Source organism: Carassius gibelio, chromosome A10 (assembly GCF_023724105.1).
Source record: "Carassius gibelio isolate Cgi1373 ecotype wild population from Czech Republic chromosome A10, carGib1.2-hapl.c, whole genome shotgun sequence".
Lineage (NCBI taxonomy): Eukaryota > Metazoa > Chordata > Actinopteri > Cypriniformes > Cyprinidae > Carassius > Carassius gibelio.
The window spans coordinates 11411202-11430249 of NC_068380.1; the positions used below are offsets into that span (position 1 = coordinate 11411202).

The 19048-nt window shown below is 37.2% G+C and overlaps 1 protein-coding gene across 1 annotated transcript in view; it reads right to left on the reverse strand.

The window, feature by feature from the left end:
* LOC128021149 (coxsackievirus and adenovirus receptor homolog) overlaps positions 1–18584 on the reverse strand; it is a 37932-nt gene extending 19348 nt beyond the window's left edge. The window contains exon 1 of the mRNA XM_052608143.1: positions 18369–18584. Within this exon, the coding sequence (XP_052464103.1) occupies positions 18369–18531 (163 nt within the window). The 5' untranslated portion in view covers positions 18532–18584. The remainder of the gene's footprint in view (positions 1–18368) is intronic.
* Positions 18585–19048: the final 464 nt, after the last annotated feature.

Here is a 19048-nt window from a genome sequence, read left to right on the forward strand (position 1 = left end):
ACAAGGGGGAGTAAATAATGATTTTTGGATGAACTGTCCTTTTAAGAGATGATCATGGTCTCAAACACAAGCAGAGACCAAGCAAGTGTAACAGGACCAAACCCTTTATAATTCATGTAAACACAAGACAAGTCATGTGCCTGGTCAGTGCTTACTGAGAGGCTGGTCAAGGAGACAGATCCTGGGTGAAGGGACAGACTGCTGATACCATAAATATCTCCTGTCTACTGGGACCTACACTAATCTAGACACGTGTATATTTCCACGCAGTCTGTCTCTCTCTCTCAATCTGTGTCAAATAAACTCTCTTCGTTTTTAATACACAACCTGAGCGATCAAACGACACACCCAATCTGAACTAAATCCACCAGTTCACTGACCTCTTCCATCTGCATTACATCAAAACTATTTCCACAACAACTAAATAAATCACTAAGCAGCTTTAAAAAAAAAAAAAGAACACTGCTCCATCTCTGGATCATTTTCTGCTGTGCTTCGGTCTTGTTTACGTCAAGCAGCAAATTTGGAGCGTGATTAAATTGTAAAACTGTAAAACAAAAGTAAACACTGAAGTTTCAGGAAGAAAACTGTGAAGCCTGGTATAAAGCTTGCAGTATAAATGAGACGGGGAGGGAAAAATACTAAATGAAGATGAAAAAGGATAAATTTGCTCTTGTAGATTTCTCTAAAGTTAGTTGAAAAGTGATTACATCTAATTTTTGTCTACTTCTAATCTGACAAAACCAGACTACTAACAGTCTTTGACAAGTAACTCAGATGATGTTCACAAAGCAGAACAGAGAGAGGCTGACCCTACACATAAAATCTTGAGCACACGTTAAATTAAATGTTTAATTGAGATCTAAAACACGAATCAAAATGTAAAGCCGACACACATAATCCCACACTCACATGTACACACAGCAGCCTGAAGTTCTCACGTAGGTCTTTAATGATTTTGGAAGGGCCGAGAAAGCAGAGGGCTCAGACTGACAGAGCGTGAATATCATTCTAGAACATTCTCTCCTGAACTGCAGTGCTCAATTAAGGATTAAAGCCCCCAACTCGTTTGGCAATAATGAGGCCTCTTTTCTCGGAGTTATTAGCACAGGCTGCTTATGAAAGAGAGGGCTGGTCTAAAACCGGCATTGCAGCTGATTTCTCTACAGCTTAATGTATAGAACGCCGGTGAAATTTTAAACATAGCAAGAATTCCACAAGAGTATATAGGAGATGGAAAAACAGAGTGCCGTTTCAAAGCAAAATGTGTGACACCAATTTATTCTGACAACGCAAGCTCACAAATCCCTTAGTTACCTTGTCACCATTCCCAGAAATCCTAGAAAGTTTTGTTTCCTAGAAAAGTTAGAGGCATATCTTTCATTCGCAACTACTCAGAGACAAATCTATTAAATTAACATCCATCTGTAGGTGCAGTTAAATTAATTTAACAAAATAATAGGTTAAATTTGAACTGTTCAATGAAATCAGCCAAGCATGCACACTAAACACAGACACCACAATTACTGGATAACTAATTGGCAGCTTCAAAAATATGCATATACACAGCTTGTTCACAGCCTGAAATTCAGACAACTGGACTATAATATTAACAAAATGCAGATAAGCCAGCAGGCACGCTCATAGAAATACAAGTATCGTTTAATATTTTACTAAAATCCTCCCGAATGTTTGGGAGGGGTATCACTCTAACCTCTCAGGTCACACCATACGGGTCAGTCGGCTGCAATGTGATCAGCAGGAAAAACATTCAACCTTTTTAAGAGACTAAATTTAATTCAACATCACCTTTATTCAGAATTCTAACCTACATCTTATACACCACTGTTTATAAGTTTGGAATCCTTAAGATATATATATATATATATATATATATATATATATATATATATTTTTTTTTTTTTTTTTTTTTTTTTTTAAGAAATTAAAGTGAAAGTTAAAACATTTATAATGCTACTAGGATTTTTATTTCAATGCTTTTCATTTCAATTTATCACTTTCTATAATAAAAAAAATAAATACAAAATCGATTAAAGCTTCCACAAAAGTATTAAGCAGCACAGCGGTTTTCAACACTGATAATGATAATAAGAGAGGTTTCTTAAACAGCTAATCAGCACAGGCTTTCTGAAGAATCATGTGACTCCGAAGAACGGGATAATGGCTGCTGAAAATTCAGGAAAAATTTGTTAAATCTTAGGGGTGCTCCGATCACGATCGGCCGATCGTTAATGCGCATCTCGTCAGTAAAGCCGGTTTTCTAATCAGTGGTTAATTCCATCAGGTGCGTGATTTCACATAGAGCAGCTGTTACTACACGGAGCCGTTGTTAACTGAGAAGATGGGCCAATAAACGCTGAAAATTAACGTGATTTGCGCATCTTCTCTATTAACAACGGCTCTGTGTAGTAACAGCTGCTCTATGTGAAATCACGCACCTGATGGAATTAACCGCTGATTAGAAAACCGGCTTTACTGAGGAGATACGCATAACGATCGGCCGATCGTGATCGGAGCACCCCTATTAAATCTTTCCCAATATTACTGTTTTTATAGTTTTTCTGATCGAATAAATGCGCTGGTGAGCATAAGAGACTTCTGTCTTTGGATGGGGAAAAAAAACTAAACAACTACAAACTTATGAATAGGAGTATACAGGTGCTGGTCATATCATTAGAATATCATCCAAAAGTTTTTTTTTTTTATGGAAAGCAAAAATAAAGCGAAATTCGAATATCAATTTTTTTTTAAACAAATAGGCCTAGCGGAACGCAAAAATTCTAAATCGAATATTTTGCAGAACAGGATCAAACAAAAAAAGTACTGGTCATAATACTTGCATAAAATGTTTGATGTGAAAAGCGGTTCACTGACTGCGCAGCACAGCCACAAGCGCCACAGTTATGTTTGGGATCATTTTATTTTTAATACTATAGTGTCATTTGAAAACATTGCAATTGCGTTTTAAAATACAACGAGCACCACGAAAACATTTAAAGAGGCGCATTCAGCGGTCTCCTTGACGGGAACAAGTCAGTCAACAAAGTAACATGATCTAAAATGTATGGCGCACTCTCTTCATTTTATCAAATGATCATAATCACATCTATTCATTTTACAGTCCTGCTACTAGCATTTTATTCAGACTAAAACCCCTTTAATTCGGGTGAGAAAGCTTTTTTTCCCAAGTGGCTTTGCACATGATAATAATAATACAGCTGTAGACTGTAAGAGCTGACAACTTCTCCACCCCATTAACAGAGTGAGATTCTCTGACTACCTTTATCTCCCAAGGACTGTTGTTGAATCTTCCAAAAGTTTTGGCTTGGGGTTCTTCACATGCGCAGTAGCACTTTCCACTGCAACAATAACACGGGGCTGCCCGCCGACGTGCCCGACTTTAAATCGGCGCAACTAAACACTGATATCGGCCGATGCCGGTAAATAAATGAAAAAAGACAAATTTGACAAAATGACAAAACATAGTTACATAGTTTCTCATGTAGAACCTGCCGGTAGTCCTCAGGACCAAGGCATCTAGTTCTCGCCCCAAAACATTTAACAAGACTTAGTAGGAACAGATTTTCTTTACAGATGGTGGGAAAATGTGAAAGCAATTATTCCATGGACAAAGAGTTTAGTTTAAGATTAAAAATGTGGGTGTTTTTCAGACCCCCCAGGCTGCAACAGTGTTTTATTTTCATCTACAAAATATTGTATTTCTAATAATGGTTCCACTGGGAGCTTGGCAAACTGTGAATTTGACAAACTGTGTGCCTATGTAAATCAATAGCACTTGACAATAGATTTGTGACATTGTATGTATGGGCACAAAGCCAGTACCAGCACAACACTACACTGAATCTGACCGATCTCAACATTCTAGAATTCATACCAAGTTTCTATAAATACCCAATTCTTACAAAAAAAAAAAAAAACAGGCTTCAGCTGTTCCTGGTGTTCTTTATGAAAGAGACAACAGGACAGTAAAGATAGGACTTTAGTCACTAGGTGAGAGCACTATCAGATCACACCCAGCCCTCCTGATAACACACACCATGTTGACTACACACAGGTCTGCATAGACCTCATCCCTGTAGTGAACACAGTCTCAATATGATGAGAGCAATCTCAAGCTTTAAAAACCAGCATGAAAACTAACCAGCAGATGTGTTGAGCACCTCTGTTTGCTTTGCTCCCTCAGGCTCAGAAAGAAGATGATAGAGGCTCTGAATGTCAAGCATTAAACACGATGCCATTTCCACACACCAAATAAAATATTTAATGATCAATCCACACAATTGTTTACAGAATTGTTTACCTGGTAATAAAAAAAAGAAAGAAAAAAAAAGATGGACTCTCTTTGGGTTGTTTCAATTATAAAAATCACCCAATGTCAGGAGAATTAGAGGAGTGGAGCATCTGGACAGTAGAGATAAATAGTGTAAGACTGCACTTACAGTGCCACTATGTGTATGAGTGTATGAATGTGATATAGCAGCAAGCAAGATCTGCTTTAAAAAGCACTGAATATGCATCATACAAGCCTGCTGTAGGGCACAGCACATTGTGTGGAACCATACACACATTCATAATGCAATGTGTGTTTCTCTCAACATCCAACAGGCAATGGACCAATGAAGTTGCAAATGGATCACAGTGCATGAAGTTCACTTTGCCTTTGCTTTGAATTAAAAGGTTTTTCTTACCCAATCAAAGAGTAAGTATTAGGGATGTGCAACAGTGATCGAGTACTCGAGTACTCGACCGCGACAGCGATGATCGATCACATAAACGATGATCGAAATTATTATTATTATTTTTTATTGGTTATGGCAGCACATTGGGCGGGCGCCCTGGTCTCTGATTGGTTAGCTTCCCACTTGATGCCTCAAAAGACATAAGACAGATAATCATGGCCTCAAAGTCACGTAGTGATGGCTGGCTTCCCTTTGAGAAGAACGATGAAAAAACAGTTCAGGGTAAGCTGTGCAGCGCAAGCTGTCACACACATCTACAACAAATATAATCCGCTATCATCTAAAATGTGTACATAAAATATTTGGCGATAACAGGCGGCAACTCAGACGAGCATTGAATCACTTGCCGTAAGACCTAAATGCAACGCAGACAGAACCGAGAAGACGACAAAGCTATTCGCTGAAATGGTGGTGAAAGATTTGCTGCCCAGTAGTTTCAGGGACAGAGAAGTTTTACTTGTCCAGTGGTACCTGACTGTTCCTGCAACATCTGTTCCAGCGGAGCGAATTTATTCCACTAAATGTGAACAGGCTGCGCACTCGGCTCTCATCTGTGCACGTAGACCGACTTTTGAATGTTTCACCGGTCGTGGTAAATATAACATCCATTTTTTTTTATAAATAATATTATTATTTTAGTTTTGAGCTTTAGCCATAGTTAAAATATCTAGGCTATTGGTCTCTGTTTTATACCTTATAATAGTTGTTTGGTTAAACTTGGTGAACTTTTTTCTTTATTTTTTAAAAACTACGTTTCACCGCTGGATCAAAATATGCTGCTAAAGTTATATTGGAAGATAATGTTTTGTTAAAAAAAAATGCAGTTGAATAAAGTAGCAAAAAAGAAAAAGTATCTTTGTGTGTTAATTTTTAAAATCACAGACAAATAATGAAATGGTCTTTATAAAATAAAAATGCACTGGATATATTTGTAGCCTAATTACATTAAACATATTCGTAGAGATGACGAAAATTATTTGTTTGTCATAGTTTTTATCTTAAATATATTTTAAATCTTATTCAATTATTTAGCAATAATCAGTGATTTCCATGCTGTTAAACAATATTTAAATAATATTTTGGTTGATCAGAAAGTGCAAATTGAATAAAAAATATTAAATATTAGAATACATAAAAAAATTAATAACGATAATGACACTAATGTGAATTTATTGTACTTTCGTGTTTGTAAAGCGCAATCCGAGTTATACTTTCGGTCAGGTTCACATCTGCATCGGCGATTTTATATATTTTTTTTTTTTTTCAGATAAAAGTTGCAAGTCTATGTCTGATTAATTAACATGAACAATTAAGCTAAAATCGCTGCATATCAGTGATTCGTTTCATGCTCATATAAGCAATGCACGATAATGATATTGCTCTTAAATGTTTTATTTTTCTATTATTATTGTTATTATTTTATTACTGATGTTATAATAATGCAACCATTCAATTCATATGGCTTCGAAAACGCAAAGGTGGCTTATGGAAAATAAAACTTAACTTAAAAATACAGCTTAATTACAACTATTACACTTAATAACTTAGATGAAAATATAGCACAAATCTGCCATACATTTATAATGAGAACTTTATAGGAATCTATAGTAAAATCTGTCCTTGCCCATCTTTCAGCGCGCTGTCATGAAAACACATCAGCGGGAGCTCTCTCTCTCTCTCTCTGTCTAACGCATAACTTAGCATCCTATTGTGCTGATACAAGTTGTAATGTTACGTCTGATATGTATCTCAGTTATCTGATTTATCATAGGACGTGTCATAGAATTAGCTTCCGTTTATTGGTATACTCTTCACCTAAGGCAGATATTTCTTGCTCCTTTATTAATAACATTCCTTCATCATAATCATAATATAACCTGTCCTAATCATGTGTTCATGTTTTCATAGACAGATTTTCAGATTTTTATTTTTATTTTTTCGTTTTCATAACAATCTTTAGGTTTTTTCATTATATAGGCCTACATTATGGCCATGCCCCCCCCCCCCCCCCACATTAAGCCCCACCCCCGATTAATCGATTAATCGTTTTTGAAACCTATAGATGATCGAAATGAGAAATTTCCCAAAATGCCCATCCCTAGTAAGTATTACAGGGGAAAATTCCAGCTACTGCAAATGCAGCCAATTATGTGTGCCTGTGATTCTTTTACCATTTTCCAGTTGTTTAAGAGCTTGCCATCCTCCATCAAACTTCCTTTAATTGTATCAATTAAAAGCAGTACCATTCCAGGCAGTCACTAAATGTCTGCACTATAAAATGACTTCTTTAAGAATGTATTTCATCTTTTGTGGGTAAACATAATTTCCAAATACATTAACAACCTTCAGATCTAACATACTCATTGCGATCCATATCGTTTTAATGCTTTGTAAAAGAAAAATAAATCTATTTTGTCATTACATGAAACACTGCATTTGATTTTCTTGATGTTTGGAGTACAATAAAAGAGGACAGTGTATCGATGGAAGCCTTCTGGAAAGATTCTGGCTTACATCAGTACTCGCTCACACCTAGACATGCTTATTTAACAAAGCCACATTCACCAGACCAAAGAACACACAGATGCCCTTTTCACAGGCAAATTTTATACACTAAAAATTCTACAAATAGGTGTACACTCTTTAGAAAACGATGAAATCAAACCTGCAGATGATAATCTAAAAATCTAAAAAAAAAGTCACTGAATTTAAAAATATACCTGGAAAAGCAATTTGCTTCTCTACCTCAAGAACCCAAGTGCTTTGAAAGCCATTAAGCCCACACAACATACATGCCCATTTGCACTCACACACAATGAAACAACCACACTAGAAGCTTCTCCGCCTTGCATTTAAAGAGGTTAAATCAAAAGTGGTCAAACAGACAGACAGCTGTCTCTCAGCTTAAAGATCAGTCAGGGTCAGACAGGCAGTAATCCCAATGAAAGTGTCTGATCTCAGCTAACAGGCTTTCACTCTCAGCAAGGAACCTCAATCAAAGAATCAGAAAGAGTTTGTGTTCGGAGCCAAAACGCCTAAGTGGTCATATACCAACTTCTTATTTGACCAAGGCTAAAATAAAAACCTAAAATACATCAAATGATGAAAAACGGTTTTTATACTCAAATCTCAAATCAACAAAAGCACAACAGGTAGGACATGTGTGACAGAAACAGACCCATTATTAATCTTCATTTAAATTGTCCTGAAAGACATATTGAAAAAACAAGTCAAGCAGAACGACAGCATGGCTTTGCAAAAATTACATTTCAGAACACAACGGTTCAACATATCGGATTAATTCAATGTCACAGAAATCAAACATGACATTTCATCTGAAATATTCAACAACTGTAGCCAAGAGCCCTAAAAAGCAGTTATTTTATTTTGCAGGCCTGGAAACTTGGTGGCTTCAGCTTGGGTGGGTTTCCCATCATCATGATGCTGATCATTTAACCAGTAAAGAAAGTGGGACAGATGTGTAAGGCTAGAATATACTCAGGTGACAAACTAACATTCTGAGGGAAACTTTGTTTATTCAGGATGCAAAAGAAGAAATATTACCTTTAGCCTCCAAAACCAACATACAGTTCATCTAAAGGTTTCCAATGTGCCAAGAGGCTCTAGAGAATCCCCTCTTATGCTAAGGTAAATGTCAAATTGTAAACACTATAAAGAAATAAGTGAAATGTCAAAGTTCTGATTTTAAAAAGGGGGAACATGTGTCTGTGAGGATGAACAAAGGACATTTCAAAAATGTGTTTGCATTTGTGTCAGATGAGCACACCACAGAAGAACAGTAAATCTGAGGATTACAGAACACCTAGAGCTGCATAAATGCATCACTTTATACAAAATGAAAAAGGAATGGAAAAGAGAGAGAGAAAGAGAGAGGGCTATAAAAGTACTGAGAGAGCAAAAAACAACAACAACAAAAACTTCCTTTCTGACACTAGAACACAGAATGGAAAGGGATGAGAGAACGACACTGAGAAATGATGGCCTTGTGATGTGGCCATGAAGTAAACAATAATCCATTAAGACACTTAACAGCTAAAGCATTTTTTCAGAGGAAGATCTACAGTAGCAGAAATCATACACAGCAGCTTTATACTGGCATCACACAGACTTTACCGTATATGCAAAAGGCTTAAAACAGACAAACCTGAGAAGCAGATTTCAGCATAAAGGAATTAAAAACTAGGTTAAACTACCACTGCATGGTAAAATATTATTCACAACAGAACAAACTACACTTCAATTGTTACTGTTTGCCAAGTACCAAAAAAAACACCGCTTATTATATCAAGAGGCAGTCTTCAGGGAAACGATGTGCTTTGCAGTCAATTACAGACGTTTTTTCCTCTGCATCTCGATATCTCGGTCTCCTTAATTAAAGCTCTCTTTAATGTACACTGGCTTTGAGCAAAATGTTGTTGCTTATAAAGCCCTTACTTATTGACAAGCACATGCACTACAAATAAACGCATCAATATTTGCATAGTTGCCATTTTCTTCTTTTGTTCTAACTTCTAAAGTTATCAATTGTTTTCCAGAATGTGTCCAAAACATTTCTTAATTGATCTTTATTCTTAAAATTGTGCTAAAAACATATCCAAACATATTATTTGTTCATAGCCTGCCCTGTCTTTGATAAATGATCCTTAAACTTCTGCATACAGTTTTGTACAGGAGAAACCCAGCAAAACATTTCTACGGATTAAATAAATAAATGTGCTAATAAACACACAATTACAGCAGTATATGATTTGTATGTGATGTCTATGAGATTCTGCCTATTTCCATAACAATACAAGGTGCTTTCATGAGAAATGCTAAGTAGGTGTAGCGATCAGCTTGATATAAAAGGCTACAAATAGCACATTTTAGCAACATTATATGACCAAAACCCACATTAGAAAGAAAGCCAAAGAAAAACTATAAGTATGGTAACACAGATTGAATCTTAAAAGGGACATAACTTAGAATTAGGGGTGCACCGATCAAGATCGGTCGATCGTTATGCGCATCTCGTCAGTAAAGCCAGTTCTCTAATCAGCGGTAAATTCCCTCAGGTGCGTGATTTCACATAGAGCCGCTGTTACTACACAGAGCCATTGTTAACTGAGTAGATGCGCAAATCCAAGTTCATTTTCAGCGTTTATTTGCTGATTAGATGCGCATTAACGATCGGTCGATCTCGATTGCACCCCTACTTAGAATGCATGAAATGGCATTAGAGCCCACTTTAACCTGTGTGTTTTGCCACAATACAAAGAAGTTTGAATAAATTGTTTTAGTGGTTTCTCTCAAAAAACATCCCATAACGATCACGTCAGGTCAGTGGGTGGAAAGTAGACAGTCTTCTGTGGTAGTTCGACCACATGCAAGTTCTTGAAAGTGGACAAGCTCAATGTTTAAGATCCCGTTTACACCTGTAACATCCCGTTTACAACATTCCCGGGTCGCCTTCTGTGCGAATTGAAACACTGAGATTGCATTGCCGGGTTCAATTCCGGAATGCTGTGTGAAAAAAAAAAAAAAAAAAACAGAACAAATGCCATAAAGGCTGTGTCGTAGTGATGACGCACCTTATCGCGTGACTCTTTTACCAGGTGTTTTGAAGGCAGATCAGCATTTGTGACAAAAAAATATGTGCAAACTGTAACAAGGCAGAGATCAGTTAGTTCCTCACTTTCCGCGCTGAAGCGGAGATCATTCACCAGCTTAAGTGAAAAAGTTAACATGCTTAGCATTTTCGACTCGAACATCACGTCACATTCTGGTGTCACGTGTCTTTAAGGGACCTTTACGGGTTGTGTGTGAACGCATGCAGAAATCCGGGTAATCACTGGCAGAGTGAAAGGGGCAAAATCTAGCGATCAGGGAACAACTGCCGGGACACATTACCCGTGTATTTTCTGGAATGGCAGTGTGAAAGGGGCTAATGTGAGACTGCTAAATATACTGGTGATTAAATCATCACAACCCTGAAGATTTTAATACCTAAATCCAAAACCCAATGCAATGACAAGGTCATGCAGTACATGCACAAAACGCAAGCTATTGGTTATACACAGCAGGTATATTGCACTGAAACAGACTGTAGGCTTCCTTTTAAAGCAAATAAACTCATTTCATATTCATGCACACTCACTGTGTCTAATCATAGCCCCAGAAGCAGAACGTAGAAGATTATCATGAAGGCTGTAATGAAACAGTTTGTTTGGATAAAGATGAGCACTAGATGGTTGATTTATCAGAACTACCAAAGTCCAAAAAGTTATTTGAATTACTAAATACATTGCACCACAGGCTAAATGTTAAGATTGCAACAAGAATACATCCTCATGCCGAGAAAATGGCACATAAAAATGTAATTGTGCATACTAATGATTATCTAGGGAAAACAAATCACTTTTTCCTGCACACAAGAGTCATTTACATATGTAGGAACAGATTACAATTTGCCTTAACGTTAAAGTGGGGTTGACTTGAATGCTAATGCCAGAGGAAGTGTGCGTGTGTGTGTCAAATGAGACAAGGATATTCCATTTTTTTACTTTTCCAGTCTGTTCAAATTTGCTTTTTCTCTCGTGCGCTGGCAGTCGATAATGCATAATGTTTCTCAATGAGATAAAGTGCCTAAATTTGATTCCTACACAGCTGCTTTACTTCTTGCTTTCCTTATTTCTGGAGGAACTAAATCTCTTTGACAACATAAAACGGAGTGACAAAGATCTTGTACTATACATGAATACATTTCCTCAATTTAGAGTATAATCTAATCGTAAAGAGCTGGAACGGACTTCTTGCATCTATCTGGAAGCTTTATAAAACCATCTCTGAATTTGGCAATGTTTTAATGGCTTTCAGCTCGGGCTAATCCTGGACCAGAGATGAGGTCGTTTTAATGGGCTAATCTGAGTAGTACAAGTAAAGTGCCAATATTTGATTTTCTGCTCGAGCTGACTCTTAAGGAGACTGATAACAAACTTTATTTTTCCAGTTAACATGAGTGTGTGAGAGAGAGAGACAGAAAGCGACAACAGTACTGGCACATATGACGTTTCTGAGTATAAGACCTGCTACAGTAAATCCCAGTAGACATGATTCCTGCATAGTGAAGTCTCTTTCACACACACACTGACAAACACTCTGTGACTGCACCAAGACTGCACACACCACACAGACATACCAATGTCAAGCTTGCAGGCATACACACACACACCTACACACTCTGTCTTTAAGGCAAAAATAATCTCACACTGGAGCCTGACCACTCTCTCCCACACAAAACACAAACACATAAGCCTATACACCATGCTTTAATAGCTGCATACTTTCAGAGAATATGTTTTCTCCTACCAATTTAGATTAAAGAACAGCTGTGTTTTTGGATTAAGAAAAACTGCTGCATGACGGTCTACTTTTTCAAGTGAATAAATGCTTAAACATGCTGATTATCTCAGATAAAATACAAGAGCACCGCACACAAACTCTGTCCTCGAAAGACGGCAAGGACACAAAGGATCATGTTAACCCAGTCTAGCAGTACCTAAACAGGAAGGACAGGATCTAAATTCCAAGCAATTCTGACAGACGTCATCGGTGTGTTTATGACAGGACACAGTGGAGTCAGATAACTGGTACACATTACTAGTAATACTACCATTGCTTGGCTTAGATTAAATTATGTCAGGTTACCCATTGAGTTTACATTACTATTCAAAAAGTTTTTTTAGGCATTATTTTAATATAAAGTTCAAAAGAACAGCATTTATTTGAAATAGTAAAGAAAATTTACTTTAGATTAAATTAATGCATCCTAGTTGAAGAAAAGTAATTTATCATAAAGTATCATAAATTCAGCTAAATTTTGGAGTACCGGAACTCATTATTGGTCAACATCATTACAGATGGATCAAACTAATGTCTCTGTTCCAATATGTCAGCTATGTTATTAAAGCATAATATTGTTCTATTTTTATACCAATAGGGACATCATTAAAAATAAACACTTTCTGCTGTTTACAGGCAAAAATTAAGATTCTGTCCTTATTTACTCATCCATATGGTGTTTCAAGTCGCACAAAAAATGTTTTTTTTTCTTTTCTTTTTTCTCCATACTGTCAGTTTGTGGTCAATATACAATTTTTTTGGGGGGGGGTGAACAATCTCACTTTTGGCTGTATATCCTTTTAAGTCCACTTCACAGTGCGATATTAGGAGATTGGAACGTACCACAAGATTTCATCAATCATAGTAGCAAAAGATCTAATTGAGATGAGACATTTCTGTCTGAATCACAGATGGGTGTTTATTAGTTCTGTGTGTGTATTAAGACTCATTATGGGATATACTGTGAGATATTTATTACTGAGGGGTGAGCCAAGGTATACAATGATGGATGCACCGCAGGTCCTCCTTATCACTGCTGCAAAAACAAGGAGGAGCTGATGTGTGATGGATGGAGAGACGCAGAAGGAGAGGTTTCGTGACCTTGTGTTTATGGAAGCTTTTTTAGAACAGTGGAAGGAGAGAAGTGTAAATCCCAGCCCACGACTGCCTCGCTATGATCTGAGCTTAACAGTGATTCACACATGCCTAAAAAAATAAAAATAAATGCCATCCATTACATACTTGACCCTCGACCTTGCCAAATCCCTCTGAAATACGATTCCATTCTCTTCCATTATCCCTTTTGATTTCTTGTTTCATGTGTCTCTTGGTCTCGCATAATATACTTACAATTATCACCCTTTCTTCCCTCCATCCTCAAAATCATACGCTCATCCGTGACTTTAACCTCTGCTCCGGCATCTCCGCTTATTTCAGCATGTGTATGTGATGATCCATGCATGCATAACAAGACCACAAATGAAACTAGTGACCCAAAAAAAAAAAAAAAAAAAACACCTTACAATTTTGGTTATTTATCATTATCCCCAGGTCTAAGGGAAAGTGATCAGCCCGCAGTAATGGCCCACTTACTCTCCACATTGAAAAAGAAGGCAAATGAAATCAGCTATGAGAGAGAGTGAGCAAGGGCTTGGCACATGGGATCAGAGTGTTGAAACGCAACAGGAGTAGGTGTTGCCTGCCATCTCAGATACGAGTCTTGCATCCTAAAATATTTATGAAGCAGAGGCCTGAATATTCATATGGGTAGCGTGTCCTTTCTGTTAGATGGAGGGCATACAGCGTCCACACGCCAACAGAGGTGCTTGGAGTGTGATTTTACTCTGAAGCTCAGTGTCTTATTCAGAAGGACAGCACCAGGGGGAATGTTGTGTTGAGAGAAGGAGAAACGCACTACAAAACGCAGGGCTTTGAGTCGCAGGTGAGGCTGCAGTCAATATCAGAGTTTCATTTTGAGAGGCTCTGCTGGTTGGATTAGACAGCTCAGCTGAAGAGCAGAGTAGAGAGGGTGGCCTGAGGCCATAACTCAGCAGCTCGTCTCCCCTTAGATTACACAAAGACAAATCTCAGGGTATCTCAAATAAATATCTCACTGCCTCATAGCATGCCTTCAAGCCATACCTGCTCAACATCGTTTCCTCTCTGTGGGTGCCCACTCTCACTAAACACATCAAACAGATTCCATTCAATCTAAAAGAATACTAATTAGGAAGAAATTATTTATTGAGAGCAGTAAGTACAATAGGATTATAAAAAGAGTACCTTTTTATATTAATAGGAAGATAATTATCATAGTATAATACTATTTTTTTTAGAATAATTAATTATAGTAACAAGTACATTAGCAAGCACAATAATAAAATAGTACAGTTAAAAGAAAATAGAAATTCCCCTATAAATGTGCGAGTTTATTTGTCTTATTTCGGTCAAATCCACTGAAATACAATAATTAAAAATTTAGTAGAGAGATATCTCAGTGGCTGGTAAGAAATGGTTTAATTTATTAACTGTAAATGTTCATTTATTAATAAACCATGTGTAAAATGAACTAGTGCTGCAAAGTCACACTGTTTGTTTACATCTCGCGTAATGGCATACTGGGAATGAAGAAAGTTGCATTCTATCACAAAAACAGACCACTGTCATCAAAAGTATAGGAATACTTTAAACAGAGGACAAATAAAATGGCCCTTTGTTCCCTTTGCAAAACCAACAAGGTGTACCACGGCAGCACAACTGCGATGCGCTAGCACTTCAGAGGAAAACATCTTGGCGCTCTCCGGTGTTACGGTTTAACTGGTTACAGTGTGATCTGGTGACCAACTTCCTGGTTCAGGTCTGATATTCTTCCGCTTGCGGCATTCTGAAAAGTTGAGATGTTTTTAACTCGATGCGGTGCGGACGCGCCTGGAAATAACGAACACGTCGCACCGTCACTTCCATTATGAGCGCGCATATCGCGCGCCTACATTGGAAATAACGAACTTGAGCGTGCAAAAGACGTGATATGTGAACGGTCCCTTAAAAGACAGTGCACTGCGAGACAACAGTCACAGACCACCGAGCTACCCCGAATCAGCTCCAGATCTTTGGAAACCATGCTAAACCATAGCAGAACCCTGACTACATTTTATGGTTTGTGATGCTAAAGAACATTTCATGACGTCTCAGACAACTGTAAATGTATGGCTACTGTGGTTTAATTATAAACGCTATCATAAACTCATATTTACCATATTAAAATAATTTTCTTTGCCTCTTTATTATTTTATACTGTAAAAACTTCAACCACATTGGTTGAAAATGAATAGAGGTTGAAATATTATATTAGAAGTTGTACTTATATATTTTTTGTAAAGTTATCCAAAGGATTCACTAGCTAATTAAAAAAAAGAACATTAGATTAATTATTTATTGTAATAAAAATAATTGTTAGATTAGTCGACAGAAAAAATAATCGTTAGTTGCAGCTCTAAAATGAACAATGCTCTGCTGAAACCTGCCTTACAGAAACATCTACCCTGCTTTCTGAGATCTCAGAGCACGTTTCCAAAAAATTGTGACATTCAGTAATTGAAAAATATATAGAAAAAATAATAAATTTAAATATAAATTTAGAAAAAAAATACCCCCCCCCCCCCCCTATCAAAAACAGACAAACCAAGATTTCACTATTAGCTGAATTCTCTACTACAATCACGTCCTAAGGACTCATGTGTGCTGCAGGGCTCCTAGCAACGGTCTCCAGGCAGGGTCTCCAGAGTAGTTCAGTTTCTCAGGTAACTACAGCACAGGTCTACTCAAGGAGATTTTCAGAGCAGTACATTGACCTTAAACAGGGTTAAAACAAGACACTACACTCGGTCGCTTATGAATGGGAAGGTCCTGTAGGGTTCTCAATGGCTTTTGAAGACAAGTGGGAGTCAAAATTTAGAAAGGAGAGCCAGATAACATTGAGATGTTGAGTGCATATAACAACATGGGCCAGACATGAATGAGTGAGCTCATACACAAGCACAGGAGCAAAATAAAAGTGCTGACTGACCAGGGGTGTCTGGCGGCATCTGGCTAATGTCTAAGTGAAGGGACAAGCCTGTCAGAGCCTGTGGACGGTATTATTGGAAATAATGGACACTAGGGACTACAGGACAGAACAGCCACAAACCGTGATTTGGTATTAGGGAAGGGACATTCTCATTCTAGACAACGTCTCATTGAAAAAAAAATCATGCAGGATGAATCATCAATATTTTAATCCATTATCACAGAAGAAAAATACTGTACATTTTAATTATGTATAATTATATACCTACTCTTACAGGAAAAATAGGTTGGATACAGAGAACTATTCAAGTTTTTTTTTACACTAATAAGGATCCAGGCGGTTACTAAAATTACTTATAAGCCATAGATAGAATATGATATCAAATTATATATTATAAAAAATGACATCTGTAATATTACACGTCTTCAGATCCCTTTATGAATAATCAGTGTTGTGACAGAATGACACCATGAATGAGAAATATACTTATAGCTGGCACCAAAAACAATATCCCTGTCTACTGAGAAGGACATGGAGCACACAAATGTCAAACTTGACAATCTTTTGTGATGGCAATGAGTCTGACAGGTTAACACCATGGAGGAATAAATGTCACACACAAGCCTTCTAAAACATACCTGAATGTCTTCCATGGAAATGGGAAAATGCATTATGTTTTATAGCTCAGATTAAACACCACAACCAATCTTAAAAACATTCTAGATTTGAATTAAAAACAAAAGCAGAGTGTGTGTGTGTGTGTGTGTGTGTGTGTGTACACAGCTTGATATTGTTAAACTCCAGTTAATCAGTAACCAGTGGCACGGAAAGTCATTGACCTATCCATGCCACTTTCTCACTTCTATTTTTTCCTTGTGCTGGTCTGTATGCTACGCAATCTGAATCTCTAAACAACACCGGTAACCTTCGACCAAAACTGCACAAACAGTATCAGTTCTTACTCAGAAATAAAAAATAAACAGGGGGAATGGGTGGTGTCTGTGTTAACAGTTTCTTGTGTTATCATTATCCTCATTCCCTTCCTCTCATGAACCAACAGAGTGTTGGTCAACAACCAGAAGTGCCAAACTGCTAAACATCATGTGCCTCTCATAGAAAATCAATGATAACTAGTAAGACTAAACCTAGTGTGGTTTGTTTGTCTTCTCAACCAAGGGGATCAGTCAATATCAGGTCTTATATGTAGACTTTATAAGCAGCAACCTCAGTTTCAGACATCTAGAGGAGTCTTCTTGAGAAGGGGGGTGCAAGTGGAGCTTGCATTGCCAGATGGCAGCATGTAAGAAGCCCCTCTTGATGGCTTTAAGACGGTTAAGCTGTTGTGCACTGCCAACTAACAACAATATTCAAGAAACGTATTCTAGAAAATTAATAATGTGACCTTTAAACGTGTTCAAACAACACATCTTGTTCAACAGCAGCATAAAACAGCATAAAACAAGACTTTATAAACATCATGAAAATAAACCGCTATTCAAGCTGCGCTTCGCGGACTGTTAACAAAGACACGGATTAAAATAAGAATACAAATTTAACTCCCCAAACGTGTACGTTACGTATAACACAAGCAACGTTATTTAAGTCGTATATAAAGTACCGTTACACTAGAATCATATTTATTGTGTAATGTTAAATGAAACATAGTGTTCCTACTCTGGTTGATATATATTACGTTATATGCCGTTATTTTATAAATAATCATAAATTAATTAAAAGTAAATTAATTTAAAGCTATTAAGGTATTTATTAACATTTTTGTTCTATAAACTGGTAATATAATTAATTTAGTTGTTTCTTATAAATATCGCCGTAGTAAGATTTTATAATCTAACGTAACTTACATTTTGAAATTAGTGACCTTTTTTTTACTGACCAAAACTAACGTAAGTTACTCTACTCTCGCCAATTTGGTGTACAATTGAAACTATGAAATGGCAATATTATGAAATTCTAATATAACACAAATCTAAAAAGTGAATGAAAACAAAACAAACAAAGTAATTAAAAACTAAAATAAACTTCTGAGGGAAGGTAGCGCGCGAGCAAACATAACTTAGCCCGCAGCCCTCCAGAGGAAAAAAAGACAAATTCAAACTTACCTGCGAGGAGAATAACATTGATTAAACACAGGCAGAAGATACTGAAATCCATTGATCTGCTTTTTAGCCACAATCTAGTTACACGTGTGGGCATAAAAACAACTTTTCCCCCCGACTTGTAATGTTTAACGGTCACTCTTCTTTCGCCAGTCTCCCGTAGCATCAGAAGTCCACTAGCTCGCTCGCTCGCGCAGGTGGATTGTGGCTGGAATCTGCTCACGTGATTTCCGGAGCTATCAGCCGGTGAACTTTTGAGGGGTTTTCACGCCCTCTTGCGTACACATGCTCCAAAGGCGGCAGAGTTTTGAGTTTTACCTACCATCGACGCTTTTTTAATAAATAATTTAGTAGCAATGATCACTTTAAAGCAAAATCTAATCTTAACCTCTGATTTTTCCACGCTAATGCTAGAGAGTCCTTAACACCATTTATTCTAGCATTCATCTTTAAACAGTCATTTGAGAATCTCAATTGCGCCTCTTTTAAATGACTTTGGAGTAATTATTTCGATGCTTTTCCACCTTCATAAGCCCAGATCTGGCAAAGCCCCTGCTTAGCTTTTAATAAGGGCCTAAATCAGGCATCATGCACACACTCAGCATAACCACATGAGGATATGACATAAGATATAGTGTACACGTACTCAGGACAGACATTTCCACATAGTTTTAGGATTTATT